The following is a 21,017-nucleotide window of genomic DNA, read 5'->3' as shown; positions in this document are numbered from 1 at the left end:
GTTAGAATTATATATGTGCTTAATTAGTCGTTTGATGGTTAATTAAGGATCAATACCATCGGTCATAGTTCACAACAGAAATGAAAGGAATGTACAAGTTGGGTTTTGTTTTATCTTTTGGTTGGGAAAAAGTATTTCTTTTTGGTTGTTAAATATTGTTTTTTGACAAAAAAAAAAAGTTTAAAATGTTGGTATATACCGAAACCATACCGAACCATACCGAATTCATAGAACACTGGTATGGTATGGTACCAGTTTTAAAAATGTCCATACCGTACCGATACCGTACCGAATAAAAATTTCGGTATGGTATCGGTATGGGGCTCATACCGTACCATACCGTACCGTGCCCACCCCTACCATTCTCGTCCAGCAAAGGAGGTGCGAAAAGAGAGAAAGAAAAAGAGAAAGAAAGATAAAGAGAGAAAGAGAGGATTGAAATTAATTAAAAAGTTATATAGGATGTTTAAGAGTAGAGGGTGTGTAGTGAGAAGGTAATATGTGTGCGTATAGTGGGTGTGTATATATATAGCAACAATCTTCATTAAACCTCATGACTAATGTTGTGCGCTTCTGTTTAAAGTGAAATCTAAAAGTTGTCTTTTAGCTGCTTATTAAAATCTCTACCAATGACCTTTATAGCTCTAAAAAAAGTTGATATTTATTCCTTTACCCAACGGGCGTTGAGTACAAAATTTTCAAAATAAATGATTTTAGGCAAAAAAAGCAATAACACATAAGCCGTTTGTTAACTTCTAAAGTGACTTTAGGTAATTATGTACCCTTTCAATCCACTGAAAATTTTTGAGTAAGTAGATCAATAATTGAACTGAAGATAAGTAATGAAATTCTATATATATATATATGTACATGCTAGCAAACAAATTAATTAAAATTTTTTACTAAAAGGTACGACTAGCAAAAACTTTATACCTAAAGCCCTCCGGCAACCAAGGCAATGAGGTGAAGGAGGGAGGGAGAGGTGAAGGAGGGAGGGAGGGAGGGAGGGAGGGAGGGAGAGAGAGAGAGAGAGAGAGAGAGAGAGAGAGAGAGAGAGAGAGAGAGAGAGAGAGAGAGAGAGAGAGAGAGAGAGAGAGAGAGAGAGAGAGAGAGAGAGAGAGAGAGAGAGAGAGAGAGCTAAAATGAGTGAGGTGTTAAATTCCCTGTGCAAAAATAAGATAAATGTGGGCCATTGAGTGTTATGTAATTTCTGATAATATTGACTATTAAGGGATACCAAATTATGTATTGACTAATATGTAATTTTCAAATTATTTGCTGATTTATTTGTAATTTGCTATATTTTTAAATAATTGTTTAGCTTAAATTTAGGAGATACAATATATAGGAGTCGATATTCCAAAAAAAAAAAAAAAAAAAAGAGATAATTTTGGTATTACATAATTATGCTTTAAAAAAAAAAAAAACATTATTTGTTGAGTAATTTTGGAGCTAAAAAAGAATTTATTCTAAATTTAAAAAGGTATAAATTTTTTTTTTTTGGCCAAGTAAAAAAAAAAAAAAAAAGGTATAAAGTTTGAGTCTAAATAATAGTCAAATTCTGGCTGGATCCTAAATATCTCATGAGACACAAAGCCCAAATCGATCAACAGGCCAAATACAATTATGAGGCGCTTATAAGTCAGATAACCACATCCAAATTAAGGTTCTCAAAATGATTTTTAGGCCCAAAATGACATTCAAAGAAAACGTTAGAAATATATGGAAACATTTAATTGACATATATGGCTTTAATTTCTAATATAAAATAAAAATGGCACTTTATAAGCTTCTGGTAACGAATGAATACAAAGTATGTTGTTAATAAGCAAAAAAGAAGGAACAGATGAAAATAAAGGTAGGGGCCGGCTCAATTGTGCCAACAACATAATTGAAATTTAAGTTGATATTCGACTTGCTTTCCTTTATGGAGCAATCTCATTTCAGTTAATTGCAGAACAGATACGGCGAACTTCACCATTTGTAGTAGATTTTATACCGATTGTACTCATCTTCACCATGGACCTTCCAAACTCTACATTGAAATTCAAAGCTTGTAAGCCTCTCACACCCAAAAAACGTTGAACAAAGCTTTTTGTGGAGGCATCAGTCCATAACTTTTGGTCAGACTCAAGTATTCCGCGACCATTCTTTAAATTTGTAAAGAAAGTTGCATCAAACCGATTGCCGCTGCCTGTGTCCAAATCAACACGCTTAGATGCATCACCATTTTGTGGGCAAAGTGATTGTAGTTGAGAAAGAAATGAAGCATCGATAGAAGGGTCAGCACCAGTTCCGTTGAAGTTAGAGAGTCTGTAACTGAAGAATCGGCAAGCTGAAGTGCCAATGGTGTGTCCACCTAATGAAATCACAAATTAAAATGCAAGCCGGCCAGTTAATAATTTGTAGAAACGAAAATAATTAATATAGTGAATTTAATAGTTAATTAATGCATGTATGCTTACCAACAAGTGTGACAAGATCTTGAGTGTTGAGACCGAATGCTTTGAACTTGGCCTTTTGTACATCCATGGAGTCTCTAAAGCCAGGCAAATTGGAAGTCTCAGATGCCAATGAAACCCGTCCGTCTTTTCTTCCAGTAGGGACCTGCCAACTGAAGCCTTTGGTCTGCAAGAAATTAATGAATTATTTATCAGCCTCATGAGTATATATAATGCATGTATAAATATATGTTCAAATTAATTAATAAATGTTAATTACAAGAACAACAGAATCACGGGCAGCTAGAGCGAGAATATCAGCACAGGAGACGACTCCAGGGCATGCAGCTTCAAGCTTTGTCTTTGCATCGTCAATGACTTCCCAACCTCTTAATCCGAGGTTTGGGCCGGCAGTTTTCTCAGTGTTTTGGCCGTTGAGAAGGACAGAAGCATCACAACCTTGGACAAAGCAGTCATGAAAGTGCATCCTCAATAATCCAGGAGCAATGGCAGGACTGGATTGGAAATGAGTTTGGACTGTTTGTTTCACAATGGACTCTGCTTTGGGACATGTACGTGAATAGAACCCAACACGGGTGGCTGCTTGGACTTGCACCAAGGTGGAGGTGGTGGCCAAGCCAAGCAAGAGAAACATCATGAAAATGGAGTTAGCTCCCCACATTTTGATGGTTATAGAATTAGAGCTGAGCTTGATGATAGTTTAGATAGACGAAGAGACTAGGCAGACAGCTAGCTAGTACAGGATGATCGAATTTGTGTTGTAAATTTCTAATATTCAAGTACTTGTTGGTGATCGACTTTGGGTTGTGATTTTGAGAGTGAATTCTCAATTGTATTTATAGGTTGGGTACGTATGAGATGGTCAAAGATTCAAACTCGGAGAGATTCATAAAGTAAACAAAGACGGCTACAAAAATGAGCCAACCATGTCCTGTGGATTGCATGGTGTTGTCCCACTTGACAATTTTTGTTGCTAGATATTACCTTCTAATTCTTTTGTTTTATATTTCATGAGTTTCTAATAAAACGACGTGGTCCTTGTCAATGACTTCTTTTATTTTTATTTTTTAAATTATTTAATTACAATGCACGGATACATTGGTGTATTTTGTCAACGTACCATTACTTTCTTCTTTGTTTTTTTGCCTAGAGTGAATAGTCGTTGTCCACCAATTATTTCTTTATTCACCGCTAATCTATATATCTATGATAAAGTGCATGGGTCATCAGGGAATGATTTGGACTACTAATTAAGATAATGCATGTGCAGCACATCAACGAGTCACGAATAAGTAATGTTGTAAATCCACTCGATACAGTTTGAGTTTGGGTTCCTTCAAGCTCGGCAACTCGGTTTGTAAAAGAAATGAGATGAATTAATTCAAACAAAAGAGAAAATTACAGATTTGATTCACTTATTTTATAGTTAGTTCAATTTTGATTTATGATCTTTTTAAAGTTTTGTTTTAGTTTCTAATTGTTTCACTTATTTAATAAAAGTCAAGATTTATTTTCTCAAATTTGTCCCACTTTTTACCCTATCAAATCTCAGCCAAATTCAGTAAACATATACTTGTTTTAAAGATATGCATCTCCACTTTACAATCATATAAAGATCATTCAAATCGGAGTTCTAAAATTCAAGATAATTGGCCTCAAAGTAGGGTATCCGAAATTACCAATTTTTCCTAGAAAATTTTCAGATTTTTCAAATTTCACAAAACTTCAATTCTCTTTGATTCTAATACTCCAAATTGGTTCTTATGACTAAGAAATGATGAAATATAACTTATACTTCAATTATAATTGAAGAAAATACAACCAAAATGATTTAAAATCATAACTTAAAAAAAATCATGGACCAAAATTGAACTAGCTATAAAATAAGTAGAACATGATTGAACTTATAAAAGATCATGAATTAAAATTGAACTAGCTATAAAATAAGTGAACCAAATTTGTAATTTCTTCTCAAACAAAATATTAGACTTGTTAGAAAAATGACCCGAGCTTGAGATTTCGTAGACTCAGTTCATCAAGCTCACAAGCTGCTCTTATATTTTTGTGAGACAACTCAACTTAAGCTTTGTTTGAGTTTAGTTCGTTCGCCAAAACTTGTCTCATAATAGTTAGATTTTTAAATCTTATAATTAATATATTAAAATAAATTATATAATTACATTTGTACCGTTTGAGCTCCTAATTTTTTATTATAAATAATTAGGCTTGGGTCATTTAGAAAAATAATTTTTAGATGGAGACCGGAAGTATTTTAAAATTTATAAGAAAATCTTTTTAATTCATAATAAAGTCATCTCTCGATTTGAAGGATATTTCCTCTCCGCCCAAAATTTTGGAGTTAAAACCTAAAATAAAGGAGTCAAAGAAGAAAAATAAAATGACTTGATTAAAAACTCTAAATTACTACCGGTCTTAATCTAAGAAAAACTCATAAAATGGACTGAACTCTAAATTTATTTTTTCTTTATTTGTCGTTAAGCTAAGTTAGTCTTAAATCGAGTTCAATTAAAAAATATGTCAAGCCAAACGAAGTATAAGCTTGAGCTCGTTCTACAAACGAGTCGAGTCGAGTTGGGCTTGAGCTTAGAACAAAACTAACCAGCCGAGCTTGAACATAGCTTTTCGAGTGAATCACTCGAACTTAAGCCAAATTTGAGTTTAATAAATATTTACTTAAGCAGATCTTGAACACCTTGATTCGAGACTTGGTTATGTTCCTCTTGGCCACTTTACAAGTTGACAAACCCAAATTAATGTCAATACGTACATCCCTTGATGGAATGCGACAATCATTAGGACTATTACTGGGGCTTGGAAACTCATTAATTATTTCCAAGACAACCTCACACCCAAGAGTTAATTAACCGTATAATTATGCATTGATCATATATATAGTTAGATCAAGTCCGTACATGGACTTTCAATTTTGGATCAAAAGTCTTATTTATAAGAGAGGACCTGGAACTTGTCTACTCGTGCAGACGTCAATTTAGGTGATCAGTAGGCGCCAACTAGCCATGCATATAATATATATGTTTATTATATATATAGCTCACCATGCATGACCGCAGCCTAGCTAGCTATGTACAAATCTCTATTTGCTGTTTATTATCTTATCATCTCCATGATGACCCACTTTATCTCAAATAAAAGCGGTGAATAAATAAATAATTTGTTGACAACGACTAAGATTCTCCCAAAAAAAACAAAGGCCGGCATATATACCGTTTTCGAAAATATTGAAATTACTATAAAATAATACATGAAACAAATGGTTGACAAGGACTACGACACTACGTGATCGTTTTATCATTTTATATTATTAATATCAATGATCAAGTGGACTGTGGACCCCAACAGCTAGCTAGGTAGGACCATGCAATTGCCACCCATCAGAATTGAATTGATCTTTTCTCTGTAGCAGCTGGCTAGCCGGCTTTCTTTACCTCCTCTCCGCGTTTTTGACCTCTTATATAAAGTCCTATAAATACATACTCGACACTTCACAACCCAAACCACTTCCATCACAAACAACTCGAGCTAGTATTTACAAAATTGAGAACACAGCATTTTGTCTAGCTCTTCTTGTAATTGAATAGCAAACACAAAAATGAACCAAAAGTCCTCCACCTCCGCCATTCTATTACTGTGTATGCTGCTTGGCTTGGCTACCACCTTAACCTCGGTGCAAGGCAGAGCAGTGACCCGTGTTGGGTTCTATTCGCGTACATGTCCCAAAGCAGAGTCCATTGTCAAACAAACAGTCCAAACTCATTTCCAATCCAGTCCTGCCATTGCTCCAGGCTTATTGAGGATGCACTTTCATGACTGCTTTGTCCAAGGTTGTGATGCTTCTGTCCTTCTCAACGGCCAAAACACTGAGAAAACCGCCGGCCCAAACCTCGGATTAAGAGGTTGGGAAGTCATTGACGATGCAAAGACAAAGCTTGAAGCTGCATGCCCTGGAGTCGTCTCCTGTGCTGATATTCTTGCTCTAGCTGCCCGTGATTCTGTTGTTCTGGTAATTAACAATATTTATTAATTCATTTGAACATATATTTACACATGCATTATATATACTCGATCATGAGGCTGATAAATAATTCATTAATATCTTGCAGACCAAAGGCTTCAGTTGGCAGGTCCCTACTGGAAGAAAAGACGGACGGGTTTCATTGGCATCTGAGACTTCCAATTTGCCTGGCTTTAGAGACTCCATGGATGTACAAAAGGCCAAGTTCAAAGCATTCGGTCTCAACACTCAAGATCTTGTCACGCTTGTTGGTAAGCATATATACATGCATTAAATCACTACTCACTATATTAATTATTTTCGTTTCTACAAATTATTAACTGGCTTGCATTTTAATTTGTGATTTCATTAGGTGGACACACCATTGGCACTTCAGCTTGCCGATTCTTCAGTTACAGACTCTCTAACTTCAACGGAACTGGTGCTGACCCTTCTATCGATGCTTCATTTCTTTCTCAACTACAATCACTTTGCCCACAAAATGGTGATGCATCCAAGCGTGTTGATTTGGACACAGGCAGTGCAAATCGGTTTGATGCAACTTTCTTTAAAAATTTGAAGAATGGTCGTGGGATACTAGAGTCGGATCAAAAGTTATGGACTGATGCCTCCACAAGAAACTTTGTCCAACGCTTTTTGGGTGTAAGAGGCTTACAAGCATTGAATTTCAATGTAGAGTTTGGAAGGTCCATGGTGAAGATGAGTACAATTGGTGTAAAGTCTACCACAAATGGTGAAATTCGCCGAATTTGTTCTGCAATTAACTGAAGAGATCGAAAGTACTCCTACAAGGAAAGCACGTCTCATATCAACTAATGGCATAATTAAGCCTGATTCGATTTTTTTCTTTGTTCTTTTAGTTTATTTATTTTAACGAAAATTCAAATTACCATATACTCATTCATTAGTGAAAGTTAATAAAGTGTACATCTTTACTTTGTATGTCAGAAAGCCATACATATTTTCATTATGAGAAATGCAGTAGTATTTTTAATAAAACCTCGATGCTATGAGATAAGAAAATTAATAGAAAAAGAAAATTGAAAAAAAAAAGAAGAGAAAGACGGAAAAAACCATATAACATCAAGTCATCAATGGAAACAAAGGGAACATTGAAATGCATGAGCGGCTCATGATATGCTGTTGGCTTCCTTCTGAAACATCTTTGACCCTCTAAAAGATACGTACTGTGCTATTCCTTTGTTTTTTCGTTTTATGACTTGAGGTGGTCGGCCGGAGGTAGAATGTGAGCTTGACTCACCTTTTGGTAAAATTACTTTGGGCAATGCTAAAGTGCCTTAATAGGGCACGTGCCTGACATGTCAATTAAAATAATTAATGTTGTTTAATTAAATTCATTATTTCTTGCCACATCAGTTTTTACAAATTAATACCGTTTTAACCTTCATTATAAATATTTAGCTCTTAAATTATAATTCTTAATTTGATCGACCTCGTCGATCTTGGCAACAAACAAATTGATCAAGGCCCTGCAAGTTGTGATATACATGAACAATAAAAACTAAAGATCGAGATTTATAAGACTTTCAACATCAATAATAACCACGTACGTCTCCTAAAGAAGAACGGGGTGGTCGTAGGGGGGGTCAATGGGCTTTTAAGTGAAACACATAAGTTTTCTTCACAATATTGATATTAAGATATAGGAATTATGATACTATGGGATCAGATTGTTGATATAATTACAGAGTATGTTTGATTGTTCATTTAGCTAGGGGTTTAGGTAGATGATTGATTTTCTATGTCATTGTATAATATATGATCTCTAGTGCACTAACACCATATTCAACATATATAGGCTTTTTCTGTGAGGGAGTATGTGGTGATGATGCTATCAACTGCAAAATCATGGAGATTACAACCAACCCACTTCCTAATAACTCTCTCACTTAAATCCAAGGACCAGAACCCAGATATACCATTCAGAAAAGGCGCCTCTGCTACGACCATGATAAACAAAAATACTCCAAGCCATAGTGTTGCCTCTGCAACATGTATATATGCCTGATTGCTTTGGACCAGATACCCAGTTCACTAGATTAACAATACAAGCATCAACATATATAGAGGGGAATCCAAAAGCACCAACATCATTTTGTATAGTCTTACAAAACAAAATGAGATTAATATTGCTTCAACTTGGTGAGGAAATGAGAATATTGGAGAGAAGAAAGCTTCCTCGGACTGGGGACAAAGCTTTACTCTTTGTGCAGAAAATTGAAAAAAAAAATTAAAAATGGAGAAGGGCTTTAATTAGGATTTATGTCTAATTTTAAATGGGTAAAAATGTCTTTTCCTCCAACTGATGTGGCAATTTAAAAATGATGGAGGCGTATAAAATCTATCCCCTTCAATTCTCTCTGGTAAGCAGAGTCTGCATATGAAACTTAAAATTACTTACTTCCTACAACACGCGCATAAGGCACTAAATTTCTTATGCGGCTCCATAAATAGATACAATTGTTAGAAATCACTCTCTTGACTGCTTAGAACAACTCCAATAGTTGTTTTTCTACTATCCCAAATCCCAATTTTCTTTTCAATCTCTTGAATTGAATTCAACCGATTGAGAAATATTGATACTTTAAATAGAGGGAGAGACATATATGAGAACAAGAAGAGGTTTGGGAGAGAATAAGAATCTTTGTATTTGGGGGTACGTTCTCCATGATTTTGAAGTTCAAAATTTGTGAGACTAAAGATCTATTGCATTTTATAGATGAGTCAAGCAAGGTGATTAAATAGTGCTCCTTTCTCTTAATTTCCATTTTCATCTAAATCTATTGTTCTTCTTCTTCTTAATGTTTTTCCTGCAAATTTGTTGAATTTTTCTTCTTTTAATCTATAAAACATTTGTAGAACGTACTATATAATTTTATTTTTTCTGATTTGGTTCTCCTTTTTCTTTGAGTTGTAAAACATGGATGAATTTATGAAAAAACAAACAGGAATAAAAACTCCATCTTTGCAAATAGAGGAATACCCAAGAGAATGACTCCACAAATTAATGTGTAGTAGTAACACAATCCCAAAAGTCTATCTTTGATATCGATAGTGATGTCCTCATTGGTTGCTGGTGGAGTGGATGTAATGGCGAGAGTAGAGAATGAGAGTTATGAGGAAGAGAGACAGAGGAATAGAGAAAATACGTGAGAATAAATTCAAAAGCACGCTATGTTCAACGAAGAGCGCACTAGTGCTAATATTTAATTAATCAGTAAGATAATATAACGTTAACCATCATTGTTAGCTCACTACACAATATAATCTCATGATTCAAACTATTTATTTTTTAGATTTGCATTCAAAGATGAGCACAATTAGTTTACTAATAGTTGACTAAACAATATATTTCCAATCTGTAATAATTAATGTAACTAGGCGATCTTTAGATCCGAGACATATATCTTGGTTGTCTTGTGTTTAAGACTTTGGATTGAATATTTTGATAATGCCATATGGACACATTCTCTAACCGTAGGGTTTAGGGTATTCCATGAGATGTACGTATACCATGTATTCATCAGCTATATATACTAATTGATGATGAAGTTCTGTTCCACTAGCTTGACCATTAATTATTTTGTTTTTATTTATGTTCCCACCCAATTTTGTTCTTATATTCTTAATTACCTTTGAGAAAATTGTCTCAGTCCTCTCAAACTTTCCTAATCAATCCGAATTCGGATGGGGGATGACCCACTTTATCTTTTGTTTATCTTTTTGTTTTTCAAATAACAATTAAGATGACACACTTTATCCAGACGGTGAAGAAATAGAGCCAAAAAGCAAACGGTGCAGGTTTATTTACAATTATTATAACTGTAACATTAATATATAGTTGACAACAAAAATGGATAACTGGCCGGAAGGTAGCAATAATAAGAAAGTTGGTCACAACGAAAATATAAATGAAAACGAAATAATGGTCAAGTGGAACAGCACCATGCATGAATATATTGAATTGATCTTTGGCCTCTTCTGGCATGGTTGGCCCCATTTTAATTTGTAGCCGTCTTTGTTTACCTTGTGAATCTCACTCCGTGTTTACATTATGCCCTATAAATACTCGAGGCTTCACTCATTAGAATCCACAACTTCATAAGCCAAAGCAAGCACTTCATTTCCATCACATCACCAGAAACTTGAATATTAGAAATTTAGAACACACACACACACATATATATATATATATATAGCTGCCTGCCTACTTAGCTTAAAGTGTCATCGTCTATCTAGCTACACTATATATCTCCAATATATAGCCTAGCTATATATCTAGCTAGCTCTAATTCTATAAGCATCAAAATGTGGGGAGCTAACTCCATTTTCATGATGTTTCTCTTGCTTGGCTTGGCTACCTTCACCTTGGTGCAAGGCCAAGCAGCAACCTGTGTTGGATTCTATTCGCGTACATGTCCTAGAGCAGAGTCTATTGTCAAACAAACAGTCCAAACTCATTTTCAATCCAATCCTTCAGTTGCTCCAGGCTTATTGAGGATGCATTTTCATGACTGCTTTGTCCAAGGTTGTGATGCTTCTGTCCTTCTCAACGGCCAAAACACTGAGAAAACCGCCGGCCCAAACCTCGGATTAAGAGGTTGGGAAGTCATTGACGATGCAAAGACAAAGCTTGAAGCTGCATGCCCTGGAGTTGTCTCCTGTGCTGATATTCTCGCTCTAGCGGCCCGTGATTCTGTTGTTCTGGTAATTAACAATATTTATTAATTCATTTGAACATATATTTACACATGCATTATATATACTCGATCATGAGGCTGATAAATAATTCATTAATATCTTGCAGACCAAAGGCTTCAGTTGGCAGGTCCCTACTGGAAGAAAAGACGGACGGGTTTCATTGGCATCTGAGACTTCCAATTTGCCTGGCTTTAGAGACTCCATGGATGTACAAAAGGCCAAGTTCAAAGCATTCGGTCTCAACACTCAAGATCTTGTCACGCTTGTTGGTAAGCATACATGCATTAATTAACTATTAAATTCACTATATTAATTATTTTCGTTTGTACAAATTATTAACTGGCCGGCTTGCATTTTAATTTGTGATTTCATTAGGTGGACACACCATTGGCACTTCAGCTTGTCAATTCTTCAGTTACAGACTCTCTAACTTCACCGGAACCGGTGCTGACCCTTCTATCGATGCTTCATTTCTTTCTCAACTACAATCACTTTGCCCACAAAATGGTGATGCATCCAAGCGTGTTGATTTGGACACAGGCAGTGGAAATCAGTTCGATGCAACTTTCTTTACAAATTTAAAGAATGGTCGCGGAATACTTGAGTCTGACCAAAAGTTATGGACTGATGCCTCCACAAAAAGCTTTGTGCAACGTTTTTTGGGTGTGAGAGGCTTACAAGCTTTGAATTTCAATGTAGAGTTTGGAAGGTCCATGGTGAAGATGAGTACAATCGGGATAAAATCTAGGACAAATGGTGAAGTTCGCCGTATCTGTTCTGCAATTAACTGAAATGAGATTGCTCCAGAAAAGAAAGCAAGTCGACAATTGAGCCGGCCACAACCTTTACTTTATTCTCTTTTCACTACAAAAATAATATGAATTAGCTAAAGGCATAAAAGATTCGCCCCTAAAATTAATAATAGAGGCGGATAAGCGCCTCTAAATAGCATAGAGACAGTGGAAGGGGTTGAAATAATAAACGTTCGTATTGCATGCATCACTAATAAACAAAATCTATCCGCCCAAAAGACTAATAGATCGAGCGGATATTTTGCTTATTAGCAAAATTGTAACCTTGTACGCATTCAATACTGGAAGTTAATAAAGTGCCATTGTTTTTATGTTGAAAATTAAAGCCATATATTCCCATTATGAGACTAAGAATAATATTGCCATATATTTCAAACCATTTCTTTGAAGGACATTTTTGGGCGTAAAATCGGTATAAAATTGAAGAAAATAATGGTGAAATTTTTTGGATCCGTGCGTTCTGCAATCAACTAAATTAAAGGAGGGTACTTTTGAAAGGAAAGTAAGTCGGATATCAACATAAATTATTTAGTTACTTTTTAGCACAATAAAGCCCCTTCTTCTTTTCTTATTTTAAAGACAATTTTAATTACTTTTTTTTTCTACTAATTAACTCACCTTCTATGAGTTATAAACTCAAGACCTATTCGGACAAATATATAGAAAGTTAGAAACTAGATGCCATGTACTAGTCATTGGCCGCAATTTTAATACATTGTGGGCTCATTTAGTACGTCGGACTGTATTGACTAATTTCTGTCAGATGGTATTAATCTGTTTCGGAAAATACTTATTGTTTATCTAAAATATTATTAGACGTTTGGTACTGTTCCGGATAAACAGTCTGACTAAATTATACTGTGTTTGGTGCTCTATCGGATAGCAGTGGATCCGACTTTTTTTTAATTATTTGAAAATTGAAATTCAAATGACACAAATTATTTTTGGCAAAATTCATAGTCACCAATTTTTAACCACACTATGATTTTCCTGCTCAATCCTCTCCTTAACAACACTCTAATTTTCTTGCACAATCTAATTTACAGAAAAGTCAGTTGAAGTTTCAAAGAAATACAAAATGGTGACTATGGGGACCATTAATGCAAAATCGTTCACATAAAGTGTATTTTTTTGTCTTCCTATAGCTTTCCTTTACAACACACTGTCTTGTTTACTTATTTGCCTTCATTAAAGCACAGATCTGAAAATCACAGTAGAAAGAAGACTTACAATAGTTGCGGCTTCCTTTTTCACAGTGGCTGTTGATTTTCTTTCAAGAGAGAGAATGAATATTGGGTTGTGTGTGGGGAGATTATTGGGTTGATTTTCTTTCAAGTTCAAAGCATTCAGTCTCAACTCTCAACACTCAAGATCTTGTCACGCTTGTTGGTAATTAAGCATGCATTAACAGATAGATCGAGTAATAATTTAATATATTAATTATTAACTATTATTCTTTTCAACTAATTCACTCGCTCACTTGCATTTTAATTTGTCATGATCACTAGGTGGGCACACCATTGGCACTTCAGCTTGCCAATTCTTTAGTTACAGGCTGTCGAACTTTAAAACAACTACGCGCGATCACTTTGCCCACAAATGGTGATGCAACCAGGCGTGTTGATTTAGACACAGGCAGCGCAAATCGGTTTGATGCAACACTTTCTTTACAAATTTGAAGAATGGTTATGGACTGATGCCTCCACAAAAAACTTTGTCCAACGCTTTTTGGGTGTAAGAGGCTTACAAGCGTTGAATTTCAATGTTGAGTTTGGAAGGTCCATGGTGAAGATGAGTACAATTGGTGTAAAGTCTACCACAAATGGTAAAATTCGCCGAATTTGTTCTGCAATTAACTGAAGAGATCGAAAGTACTCCTACAAGGAAAGCACGTCTCATATCAACTTAATGGCACAATTAAGCCCCATTCGATTTTTTTCTTTGTTTTTTTGGTTTATTTATTTTAACGAAAATTCAAATTACCATGTACTCATTTATTAGTGAAAGTAAATAAAGTGTACATCTTTACTTTGTATGTTAGAAAGCCATACATATTTTCATTATGAGAAATGAAGTAGTATTTTAATTTAATAAAACCTCGATGGTATGTGTTCGTACGACTAATCATCTCGGCATAACGACAAGTCACACAAGGCCTAACACCATGCTGTTTGGGCCTAGACCCAAAAGACTAAGCCCTTCCTGGGCTCCTAGCCCATGACCTCCTAGGCTCCGGCCTCATGGGCTCCGGCCCCCTGGGCCCCGGCCTCTTAGGCTCCGGCCTCCCAAGCTCAAGCCTTCCGGGCCCCCGGCCCGTGTCAATTCACTCGGATCCTCGAGACCGGTGCCACGTGGCGCTCCTACAGTGCAAGTCACCATGAAGGACACGTGTCGTCACCGGATTGGTTGACACTCTTCCAAATGTACTATAAAAGAGGTACCTTCTTGTCACAAAAGGACAACTGAAATCATTATTATACTATTCACTCACTCTGCTCTCAGATCTCTCTGAACACTGACTTGAGCGTCGGAGGAGCTTTGGCCGGCACCACACCGGTGCCCTTCCCGCTCACTTTTGTGTACTTGCGCAGGGTGCTTTGGATATCATTCTCTCTCATTACTCACCAGTCGGACCCAGCTACCCGTTCCTGCCCCACTTCGACGTGTCGTCCTCTCAGTGGCGGGTCAACGGGCCTACGTGGTTCGACTCGACGTTGACTGCTTTACCATTTTTGAGCATCAACAGTTTGGCGCCGTCTGTGGGAAACTTACAACTTTTCCCCATTGAATTCTCTACCCTCAGTTGAGGTGCAAAAACCTTCCGAGCTTCCGAGCTCCCGAGCTTCCGAGCTCCCTAGCTTCCGAGCTTCCTAGCTTCCGAGCTACCGACCCTCACAATGTCTGACGGAGGTCCTATCCTCGACCAAGTCGACAACACCCCGCTGGTTGACAAGCGAGGCAAGAAGACTGCCGAATCTGATCAGGAGGAGTACATCCAGCGATTGGAGGCTCAGCTCCAACGAACCCAGGAACAGCTCGACCTCCAAAAAGGTGCAACACAGCTTTATGAGCGACTCCTCCGTGACAGGGAAGGACATACCACTCCCCGGAGTGGTGAGAGGAGGAACCCCCATGACAGGGACGAACACACCACTCTCCGGAGTGGTGAGATGAGGGATCCCCCCCGAAGGGACCAAAATGTTCCCCGCCAATTGGATGTAGGGCAAGGTAGCCATCCACCCCCAGGTTTCCAAAAGAGACTTATCCACCCGGTCACCCGGGCTCGATCTGGCGAGCATCCCACCCGCTCTGAAGAGTTCCACATTTATCGGGACTGTCGTCATCTACTCGACGACAACCGCTCTCGGCGAGAAGAGCAGCGGACGAACCGGGACGAATCCAACCCGCGTCCCCGAGACTTGGAGGAGGAGCAGGGGCGATCCAACCCGCGCCCCCGAGACTTGGAGGAGGAACAGGCTCCCCGTCCCAAGCGACGACGGGGAGAAGAGCAGGTCCTCTCGGTTGGGCGCCGCGCAGAAAGTAACACTTTCATAAGTGAACAAGTCGCTGACTCCGGTAACAGCGGCTCTCTTCCACCAGACCAGCTCCAACAACTTCTCATGGACATCAGTGAGCGCCTGAGAAGAGTGGAGGGAGGAAGTCGTGGTGGGCACCCATCTTTAGAAACAAGGGAACTGCCTGGACCTTTCACAGCTCGCATCCTATCTACTCCTCCGGTTGGCGACGTCCGACCTCCCAAAATCACTCCATACACGGGGAAGGAAGACCCATACGACCACCTCATGAGTTTCAGATCCGCTCTGGAATCTAAAGGTGCTGATGACATTACAAAGTGTCGAATCTTCCCTTCCACCCTCTCTGGCAGTGCAAGGGACTGGTTCTACCAACTTCCTCCGGGCTCGGTTGATTGCTTCAACGAGCTCCGAGAACTCTTCCTAGGCCAGTATATCATCCAGACCGATAGAATCTACACCACGGATGACCTGACTCGAGTCCGACAGGGCAGCAGGGAATCCCTCCGGGAATACATTACTCGATTTCAGCTAGAGCGATCTCGGTGTCGCGACTGTGATGAGAAGGTAGCCTTTGCCGCCTTCAAGGGTGGTCTCCTAGAGGGGGACTTCTTGTTTGAACTCAACCGCCGCAATCCGCGCACCTACAAAGAACTTATGCAAGAGGCCATTGCCTATGCTACTGCGGAATTCAAAACATATGGGAAGAAGCCGCCCACCATGGATCGCCCAAGTACCGACCAGGCCATCATAGTGCCACCCCAGCCCAAGCCCTACTCGAGTAACCAGCATGGGGGGTCCGGGAAAAAGTTTAATAAATTCACCAAGAAGCAATTTGGTGATGGTAGAGGTGGAGGACAACGAAGGGAAGAAACTTATCAGACATCCTACGCCTCCAGGTTCAAAGTCTATACAATTCTCACTGTTACTTATACAGAATTGTATCATCAGATCAAGGACATACTTCCCAAGCTCCCACCCCGCCCACCACAAACACGGTACCGGACCAACAAGAACTTCTTTTGCCTTTATCATAATGACCATGGCCATGACACCGAGGCATGCAGAGCCTTTAAGGAGGCAATAGAAACTTTGGTACAGGAAGGGAAATTGGATGGCTTTATAGACAAGGAGGCCACCGAGAAGGCCAAGACCGAAGGACAACGACGGGGGCGGGTCAATACCATCTGTGGGGGCCCGACCCTCGCTGGCAACTCCAACAGGGCTAGGAAGGAATACGCCCGAAGTGCTCAGCAATGCTCCGGCGTTATGGCTGTAGACTTCCACCGTGGAAAGAAGACTCCTAAGCTCGGGTGGTCGCCCATTTCCTTTGCTAAGGAAGAGGAACGTGATTTGATCTTCCCACACGATGACCCCTTGGTCATTGAAGCCACCATAGCTAATTTTGATGTGGCTCGGATCCTTGTTGATTGTGGTAGCTCCGTCAACATCCTCTTCGCCTCCGCCTTCACAGCTCTTGGGATTGACCAAGAGAGACTTGACCGGTCGGTCGCTCCTTTACTTAGCTTTTCGGGCGATGTGGTCACCCCTCTTGGCGGGATCTACCTTCCACTCACCCTTGGGAGGTATCCATCGTCCGCTACCACAACCACTCAGTTTTTGGTGGTCGACTGCCCCACAGCGTACAACGTCATCCTGGGACGACCAGCCCTTAACCAACTGAAGGTTATGATTTCCACTCACTTGCTTCTGATCAAGTTCCCGACCCCATGTGGCACGGGGGTAGTCAAAGGCAACCAAGTGTCAGCCATGTCCTGCTATACGACTTCCGTCAAGAAGAAGAAAGAGGCCATGCCCTCTATGGCTGTTTCTGTCTCCCCCACCTGCCCTACCCCGGATCCTCCCGAAGATCCTCGTGATTCATCTTTCAGAGCCATCGCCCAACCAGATGACAGTCATGTGGAAGAAGTGCTCATCTCACCTGCCTACCCGGACCGCAAGGTACGGGTCGGAACCCAGCTCAGTATTGCCCTCCGAGACGACCTCATCAACTTCCTTCGTGCCAATGCTGAAGTTTTTGCCTGGTCTTATGAGGACATGCCTGGGATCTCTCCGGAGGTGATCTCTCATCGCCTAAGTCTTAATCCACGGCACCGCTCCGTCCGCCAAAAACGCAGGCAGTACAAGCCCGAAATCTATGCTGCTATGAAGGAAGAAGTCGACAAGTTACAGAAAATAGGTTTCATCCGCGAGGTTTCCTACCCGGATTGGCTGGCCAATGTTGTGATGGTCAAAAAATCAAATGGCAAGTGGCGGATGTGTGTCGACTTCACTGACCTCAACAAGGCCTGCCCCAAGGATAGTTTTCCTCTTCCTCGAATTGACCAACTGGTTGATGCCACATCAGGCCATGCACTCCTTAGTTTCATGGACGCCTACTCCGGCTATAACCAAATCCTTATGCACAGCTCCGACCAGGACAATACGGCCTTCATCACTGACAGGGGCCTATATTGTTACAAAGTCATGCCTTTCGGGCTCAAAAATGCCGGGGCCACCTACCAGCGTTTGGTCAACTCCATTTTTTCAGAATACATTGGTAAGTCCATGGAGGTCTATGTGGACGACATGCTTGTCAAGAGTGTCCGGGCAGAGGACCACGTCCACAAACTTTCTGAGATGTTTTCCGTGCTCAAGAAGTACCAAATGCGCCTGAACCCTGCCAAGTGCACGTTCGGCGTATTTTCGGGAAAATTCCTTGGCTTCATGGTGAGCCAAAGGGGGATCGAGGCCAACCCTGAGAAAATCAAAGCCTTGATCGATATGCAATCTCCCAGAACTCAGAAGGAAGTGCAGAGTCTAACGGGCAGGGTCGCCGCCTTGACACGATTCATATCCAAGGCCACCGACCGTTGCGCCCCATTCTTCAAAACCCTTAAGGCTCGGACAAAATACATTGACTGGACTCCGGAGTGTGAGAAAGCCTTCCAAGATCTAAAAGAGTACATGGGCAAATCACCTCTACTCTCTAAACCCGGGCCAGGGGAGGAGCTACTCCTCTACTTGTCCGTTTCCCTGACAGCCACCAGCTCAGTCCTCATTCGACTTGAGGATAGGGTTGAGCACCCGGTGTACTATACCAGCAAGGCCCTGCAAGATGCTGAGACCAGATATCCAGAGATAGAAAAATTAGCCCTTGCCTTGGTCACATCAGCCCGGCGCCTCCGCCCATACTTCCAGGCTCATCCTATCGTGGTTCTCACCAATCAACCACTTAGGCAAGTATTGCAGCGGCCTGAGGTCTCTGGCCGACTTATCAAATGGTCCATTGAGTTGAGCGAATTTGACATTTCCTACCGCCCAAGGCCCGCAATCAAGGGACAAGCCATTGCAGACTTCATTTCAGAGTCTACATTCCTACCCGAGGCTGAGCCCTCCTCCACCATTGTGTCGACCACCGACCCACCCACTTCTTCTACTCCAGCAATCAGGTTGGATCGCCCAATCTGGTCCTTATATGTTGATGGATCTTCTAATCAACAGGGCAGTGGAGCCGGACTTGTTTTGATCGCCCCTGACCAGACCACCATTGAGTATGCTCTTCGATTCGGCTTCCAGGCATCCAACAATGAGGCTGAATATGAGGCCCTCATCGCCGGCTTATCTTTGGCACTACATATGGACGTTGAGCAACTCCGAATCTACAGCAATTCTCAACTTGTGGTGAACTAGGTCACGCAGGAATACCAGACCAAGGGTGAGCGCATGGCCGCTTACTTCACCAAAGTTCAAAGCCTACTCAATCAATTCTCAGAATACCAGCTCATCCAAATCCCTAGGGCGGACAATGAGAAGGCGGATGCCCTAGCTCGCCTTGCCTCGGCAGTCGACCATGAAGCTGGGAGGTCTGTCCCAGTTGAGTTCTTACCTCAGCGCAGCATTGATGTTATGGAAGTCTGCCAATCTGCGCAACAAGCTAGTTGGATGGACCCTCTCCTTGCATTTCTTAAACATGGGAACCCACTCGCGGACAAGGCTGAGGCTCGGCGCCTTCGCCATAGAGCTTCCTGGTACACCATTATTAACGACAAGTTATACAAGCGGGGCTTCTCCCTGCCATACTTGCGCTGCCTTACCCCCGAACAAGGCGACTACATCCTCCGGGAGATCCATGAAGGGGTCTGTGGCAATCATGCCGGGGCCCACTCTTTAGCCCACAAGGCCATCCGCCAAGGCTATTATTGGCCGACCCTCTGCGCTGATGCAAGGAAGCTCACCCAGAAATGCATAAAGTGCCAAAAATTTGCAACTTTTCCGCACCAACCACCTGAGCCCCTAACTACCATGAACACTAACATGTGCCTGATAAGTGAAGAACAGTGCCTGCCAGGTCGGATGCCACGAAAGTGTTATCACAAGCTATAAAGTTTAAACTTTGGACATCTCATCAACATATACCACTTTCCCTTACCTGGGACTGCTCGGAGAAGGCCCGCTGCAAGACGGATAGTGGCTCAACCTCATCGCCAATCACCCGGTCATCCCTCCCCTTCTTCAGGGATCCTCCAAAGTCTGTCACTGCCTGCTGTGCCAGACGATCCTCCTCTGGGACTGGATCAGACGCAGTGGCTGTGGCTGTCCTCTTGCCCTCTCTCCCGGGCTCGGCCGCATCTAACCCCGTCTTCCTTTTCCTCCCGGGAGAAGCCGCCTTCAGAACCTGGGTGTTGGTAGACCCACCATGCCTCATACCCCCGGGCACCGTTGCGCCTCTACTTGCATTCCCCTGGGACGAGCCACCTCCGGCCAACAGCGCCCCCATCATCATCCTCCTCTGAGCGGGCGGGGCATGACCAACCGGTCTACTTGTTTTCTTCGTGTTGGCCATTTTCACTGAAAGACAACAAAAAATTCAATGAGCACAAATTATTATCTCATCAACTAATACTCCAAGAGGGGAAGTACAGAAGCTCACCTGGGACTCCGAAGCCGTACTTGGCCAACTTTTCAGGAGACAAGAGGTAGGCAGCGCTCAACTTTCGAGCAGGTCGGCTAAGCACTCTTCGCACCTCTTCCGCGCTACCCTCCGACAATGGAAGTCTCTCCCACTCACCCCCTGCAAAATCAAACAACAAAAGCCGACTATAAGTATAAGCATAACATCAGCTAATAATCCAAGTGTACATAGACCAATGCATCGGCTCAGCCAGGTAACCTATTATGTGGAAATTTGTCGGCACCCTATTCATGGTCCTCCTCTCACTCCGGCCAAACTCCCAGGCTCCGCTCGCAAAGAACCATTTTTTCTTCCACTCCTTGTGAGCGTCTGGGTGGCCTACCTGTATCTGGCGAGTCGCCCCATCGGTGAACTGCCCGTTCGCCAACTGCGAGCAGTACACCCAACCCCGCAATTTGGGACTCGACTTAATTTCAAACAAGTGTGAAAATTGAGCCATACTCGGGGCACCATACCCCT

The 21,017-nt window shown here is 41.0% G+C and overlaps 5 protein-coding genes across 5 annotated transcripts; 4 read left to right on the top strand and 1 right to left on the bottom strand.

Annotated features, from left to right (window-relative positions):
* Positions 1-1,794: 1,794 nt before the first annotated feature.
* Positions 1,795-3,229, bottom strand: LOC147279670 (cationic peroxidase 2-like). The gene is made up of 3 exons (XM_086249860.1): positions 2,722-3,229; positions 2,466-2,628; positions 1,795-2,359 (listed from the first exon to the last, which is right to left on the bottom strand). Exons 1-3 carry the CDS (start codon positions 3,121-3,123, stop codon positions 1,944-1,946), a joined length of 981 nt encoding a protein of 326 aa, XP_086105986.1. The 5' UTR covers positions 3,124-3,229; the 3' UTR covers positions 1,795-1,943.
* Positions 3,230-6,023: 2,794 nt separating this feature from the next.
* On the top strand, positions 6,024-7,458 carry LOC147279669 (cationic peroxidase 2-like). The gene is made up of 3 exons (XM_086249766.1): positions 6,024-6,504; positions 6,605-6,767; positions 6,869-7,458. The coding sequence occupies exons 1-3, from the start codon at positions 6,094-6,096 to the stop codon at positions 7,282-7,284; spliced, it is 990 nt and encodes a 329-aa protein (XP_086105892.1). The 5' UTR covers positions 6,024-6,093; the 3' UTR covers positions 7,285-7,458.
* A 3,258-nt stretch (positions 7,459-10,716) lies between these two features.
* LOC147279668 (cationic peroxidase 2-like) lies at positions 10,717-12,029 on the top strand. The gene is made up of 3 exons (XM_086249820.1): positions 10,717-11,244; positions 11,345-11,507; positions 11,614-12,029. Exons 1-3 carry the CDS (start codon positions 10,846-10,848, stop codon positions 12,027-12,029), a joined length of 978 nt encoding a protein of 325 aa, XP_086105946.1. The 5' UTR covers positions 10,717-10,845.
* Positions 12,030-14,947: 2,918 nt separating this feature from the next.
* LOC147279667 (uncharacterized) lies at positions 14,948-19,276 on the top strand. Its single transcript, XM_086252056.1, has one exon. The coding sequence runs from the start codon at positions 14,948-14,950 to the stop codon at positions 19,274-19,276; it is 4,329 nt and encodes a 1,442-aa protein (XP_086108182.1).
* Positions 19,277-19,309: 33 nt separating this feature from the next.
* On the top strand, positions 19,310-19,969 carry LOC147279666 (uncharacterized). Its single transcript, XM_086252055.1, has one exon. It carries the CDS (start codon positions 19,310-19,312, stop codon positions 19,967-19,969), a length of 660 nt encoding a protein of 219 aa, XP_086108181.1.
* Positions 19,970-21,017: the final 1,048 nt, after the last annotated feature.

This window comes from Dryas octopetala, chromosome 7 (genome assembly GCF_963921425.1).
Source record: "Dryas octopetala chromosome 7, drDryOcto1.1, whole genome shotgun sequence".
Lineage (NCBI taxonomy): Eukaryota > Viridiplantae > Streptophyta > Magnoliopsida > Rosales > Rosaceae > Dryas > Dryas octopetala.
Note: the sequence above shows the minus strand (reverse complement) of the source record. Positions and strands in the feature narration are given on the sequence as shown.

Bases quoted from the DNA above. Each gene is read 5' to 3' on its own strand.
- LOC147279670 (XM_086249860.1), bottom strand. From the start codon at position 3,123: ATGTGGGGAGCTAACTCCATTTTCATGATGTTTCTCTTGCTTGGCTTG. The intron at 2,629-2,721 runs GTAATTAACATT...AATTTCTTGCAG, and splicing joins CCCGTGATTCTGTTGTTCTT to ACCAAAGGCTTCAGTTGGCA. The intron at 2,360-2,465 runs GTAAGCATACAT...TGATTTCATTAG, and splicing joins AGATCTTGTCACACTTGTTG to GTGGACACACCATTGGCACT.
- LOC147279669 (XM_086249766.1), top strand. From the start codon at position 6,094: ATGAACCAAAAGTCCTCCACCTCCGCCATTCTATTACTGTGTATGCTG. The intron at 6,505-6,604 runs GTAATTAACAAT...AATATCTTGCAG, and splicing joins CCCGTGATTCTGTTGTTCTG to ACCAAAGGCTTCAGTTGGCA. The intron at 6,768-6,868 runs GTAAGCATATAT...TGATTTCATTAG, and splicing joins AGATCTTGTCACGCTTGTTG to GTGGACACACCATTGGCACT.
- LOC147279668 (XM_086249820.1), top strand. From the start codon at position 10,846: ATGTGGGGAGCTAACTCCATTTTCATGATGTTTCTCTTGCTTGGCTTG. The intron at 11,245-11,344 runs GTAATTAACAAT...AATATCTTGCAG, and splicing joins CCCGTGATTCTGTTGTTCTG to ACCAAAGGCTTCAGTTGGCA. The intron at 11,508-11,613 runs GTAAGCATACAT...TGATTTCATTAG, and splicing joins AGATCTTGTCACGCTTGTTG to GTGGACACACCATTGGCACT.
- LOC147279667 (XM_086252056.1), top strand. From the start codon at position 14,948: ATGTCTGACGGAGGTCCTATCCTCGACCAAGTCGACAACACCCCGCTG.
- LOC147279666 (XM_086252055.1), top strand. From the start codon at position 19,310: ATGGCCGCTTACTTCACCAAAGTTCAAAGCCTACTCAATCAATTCTCA.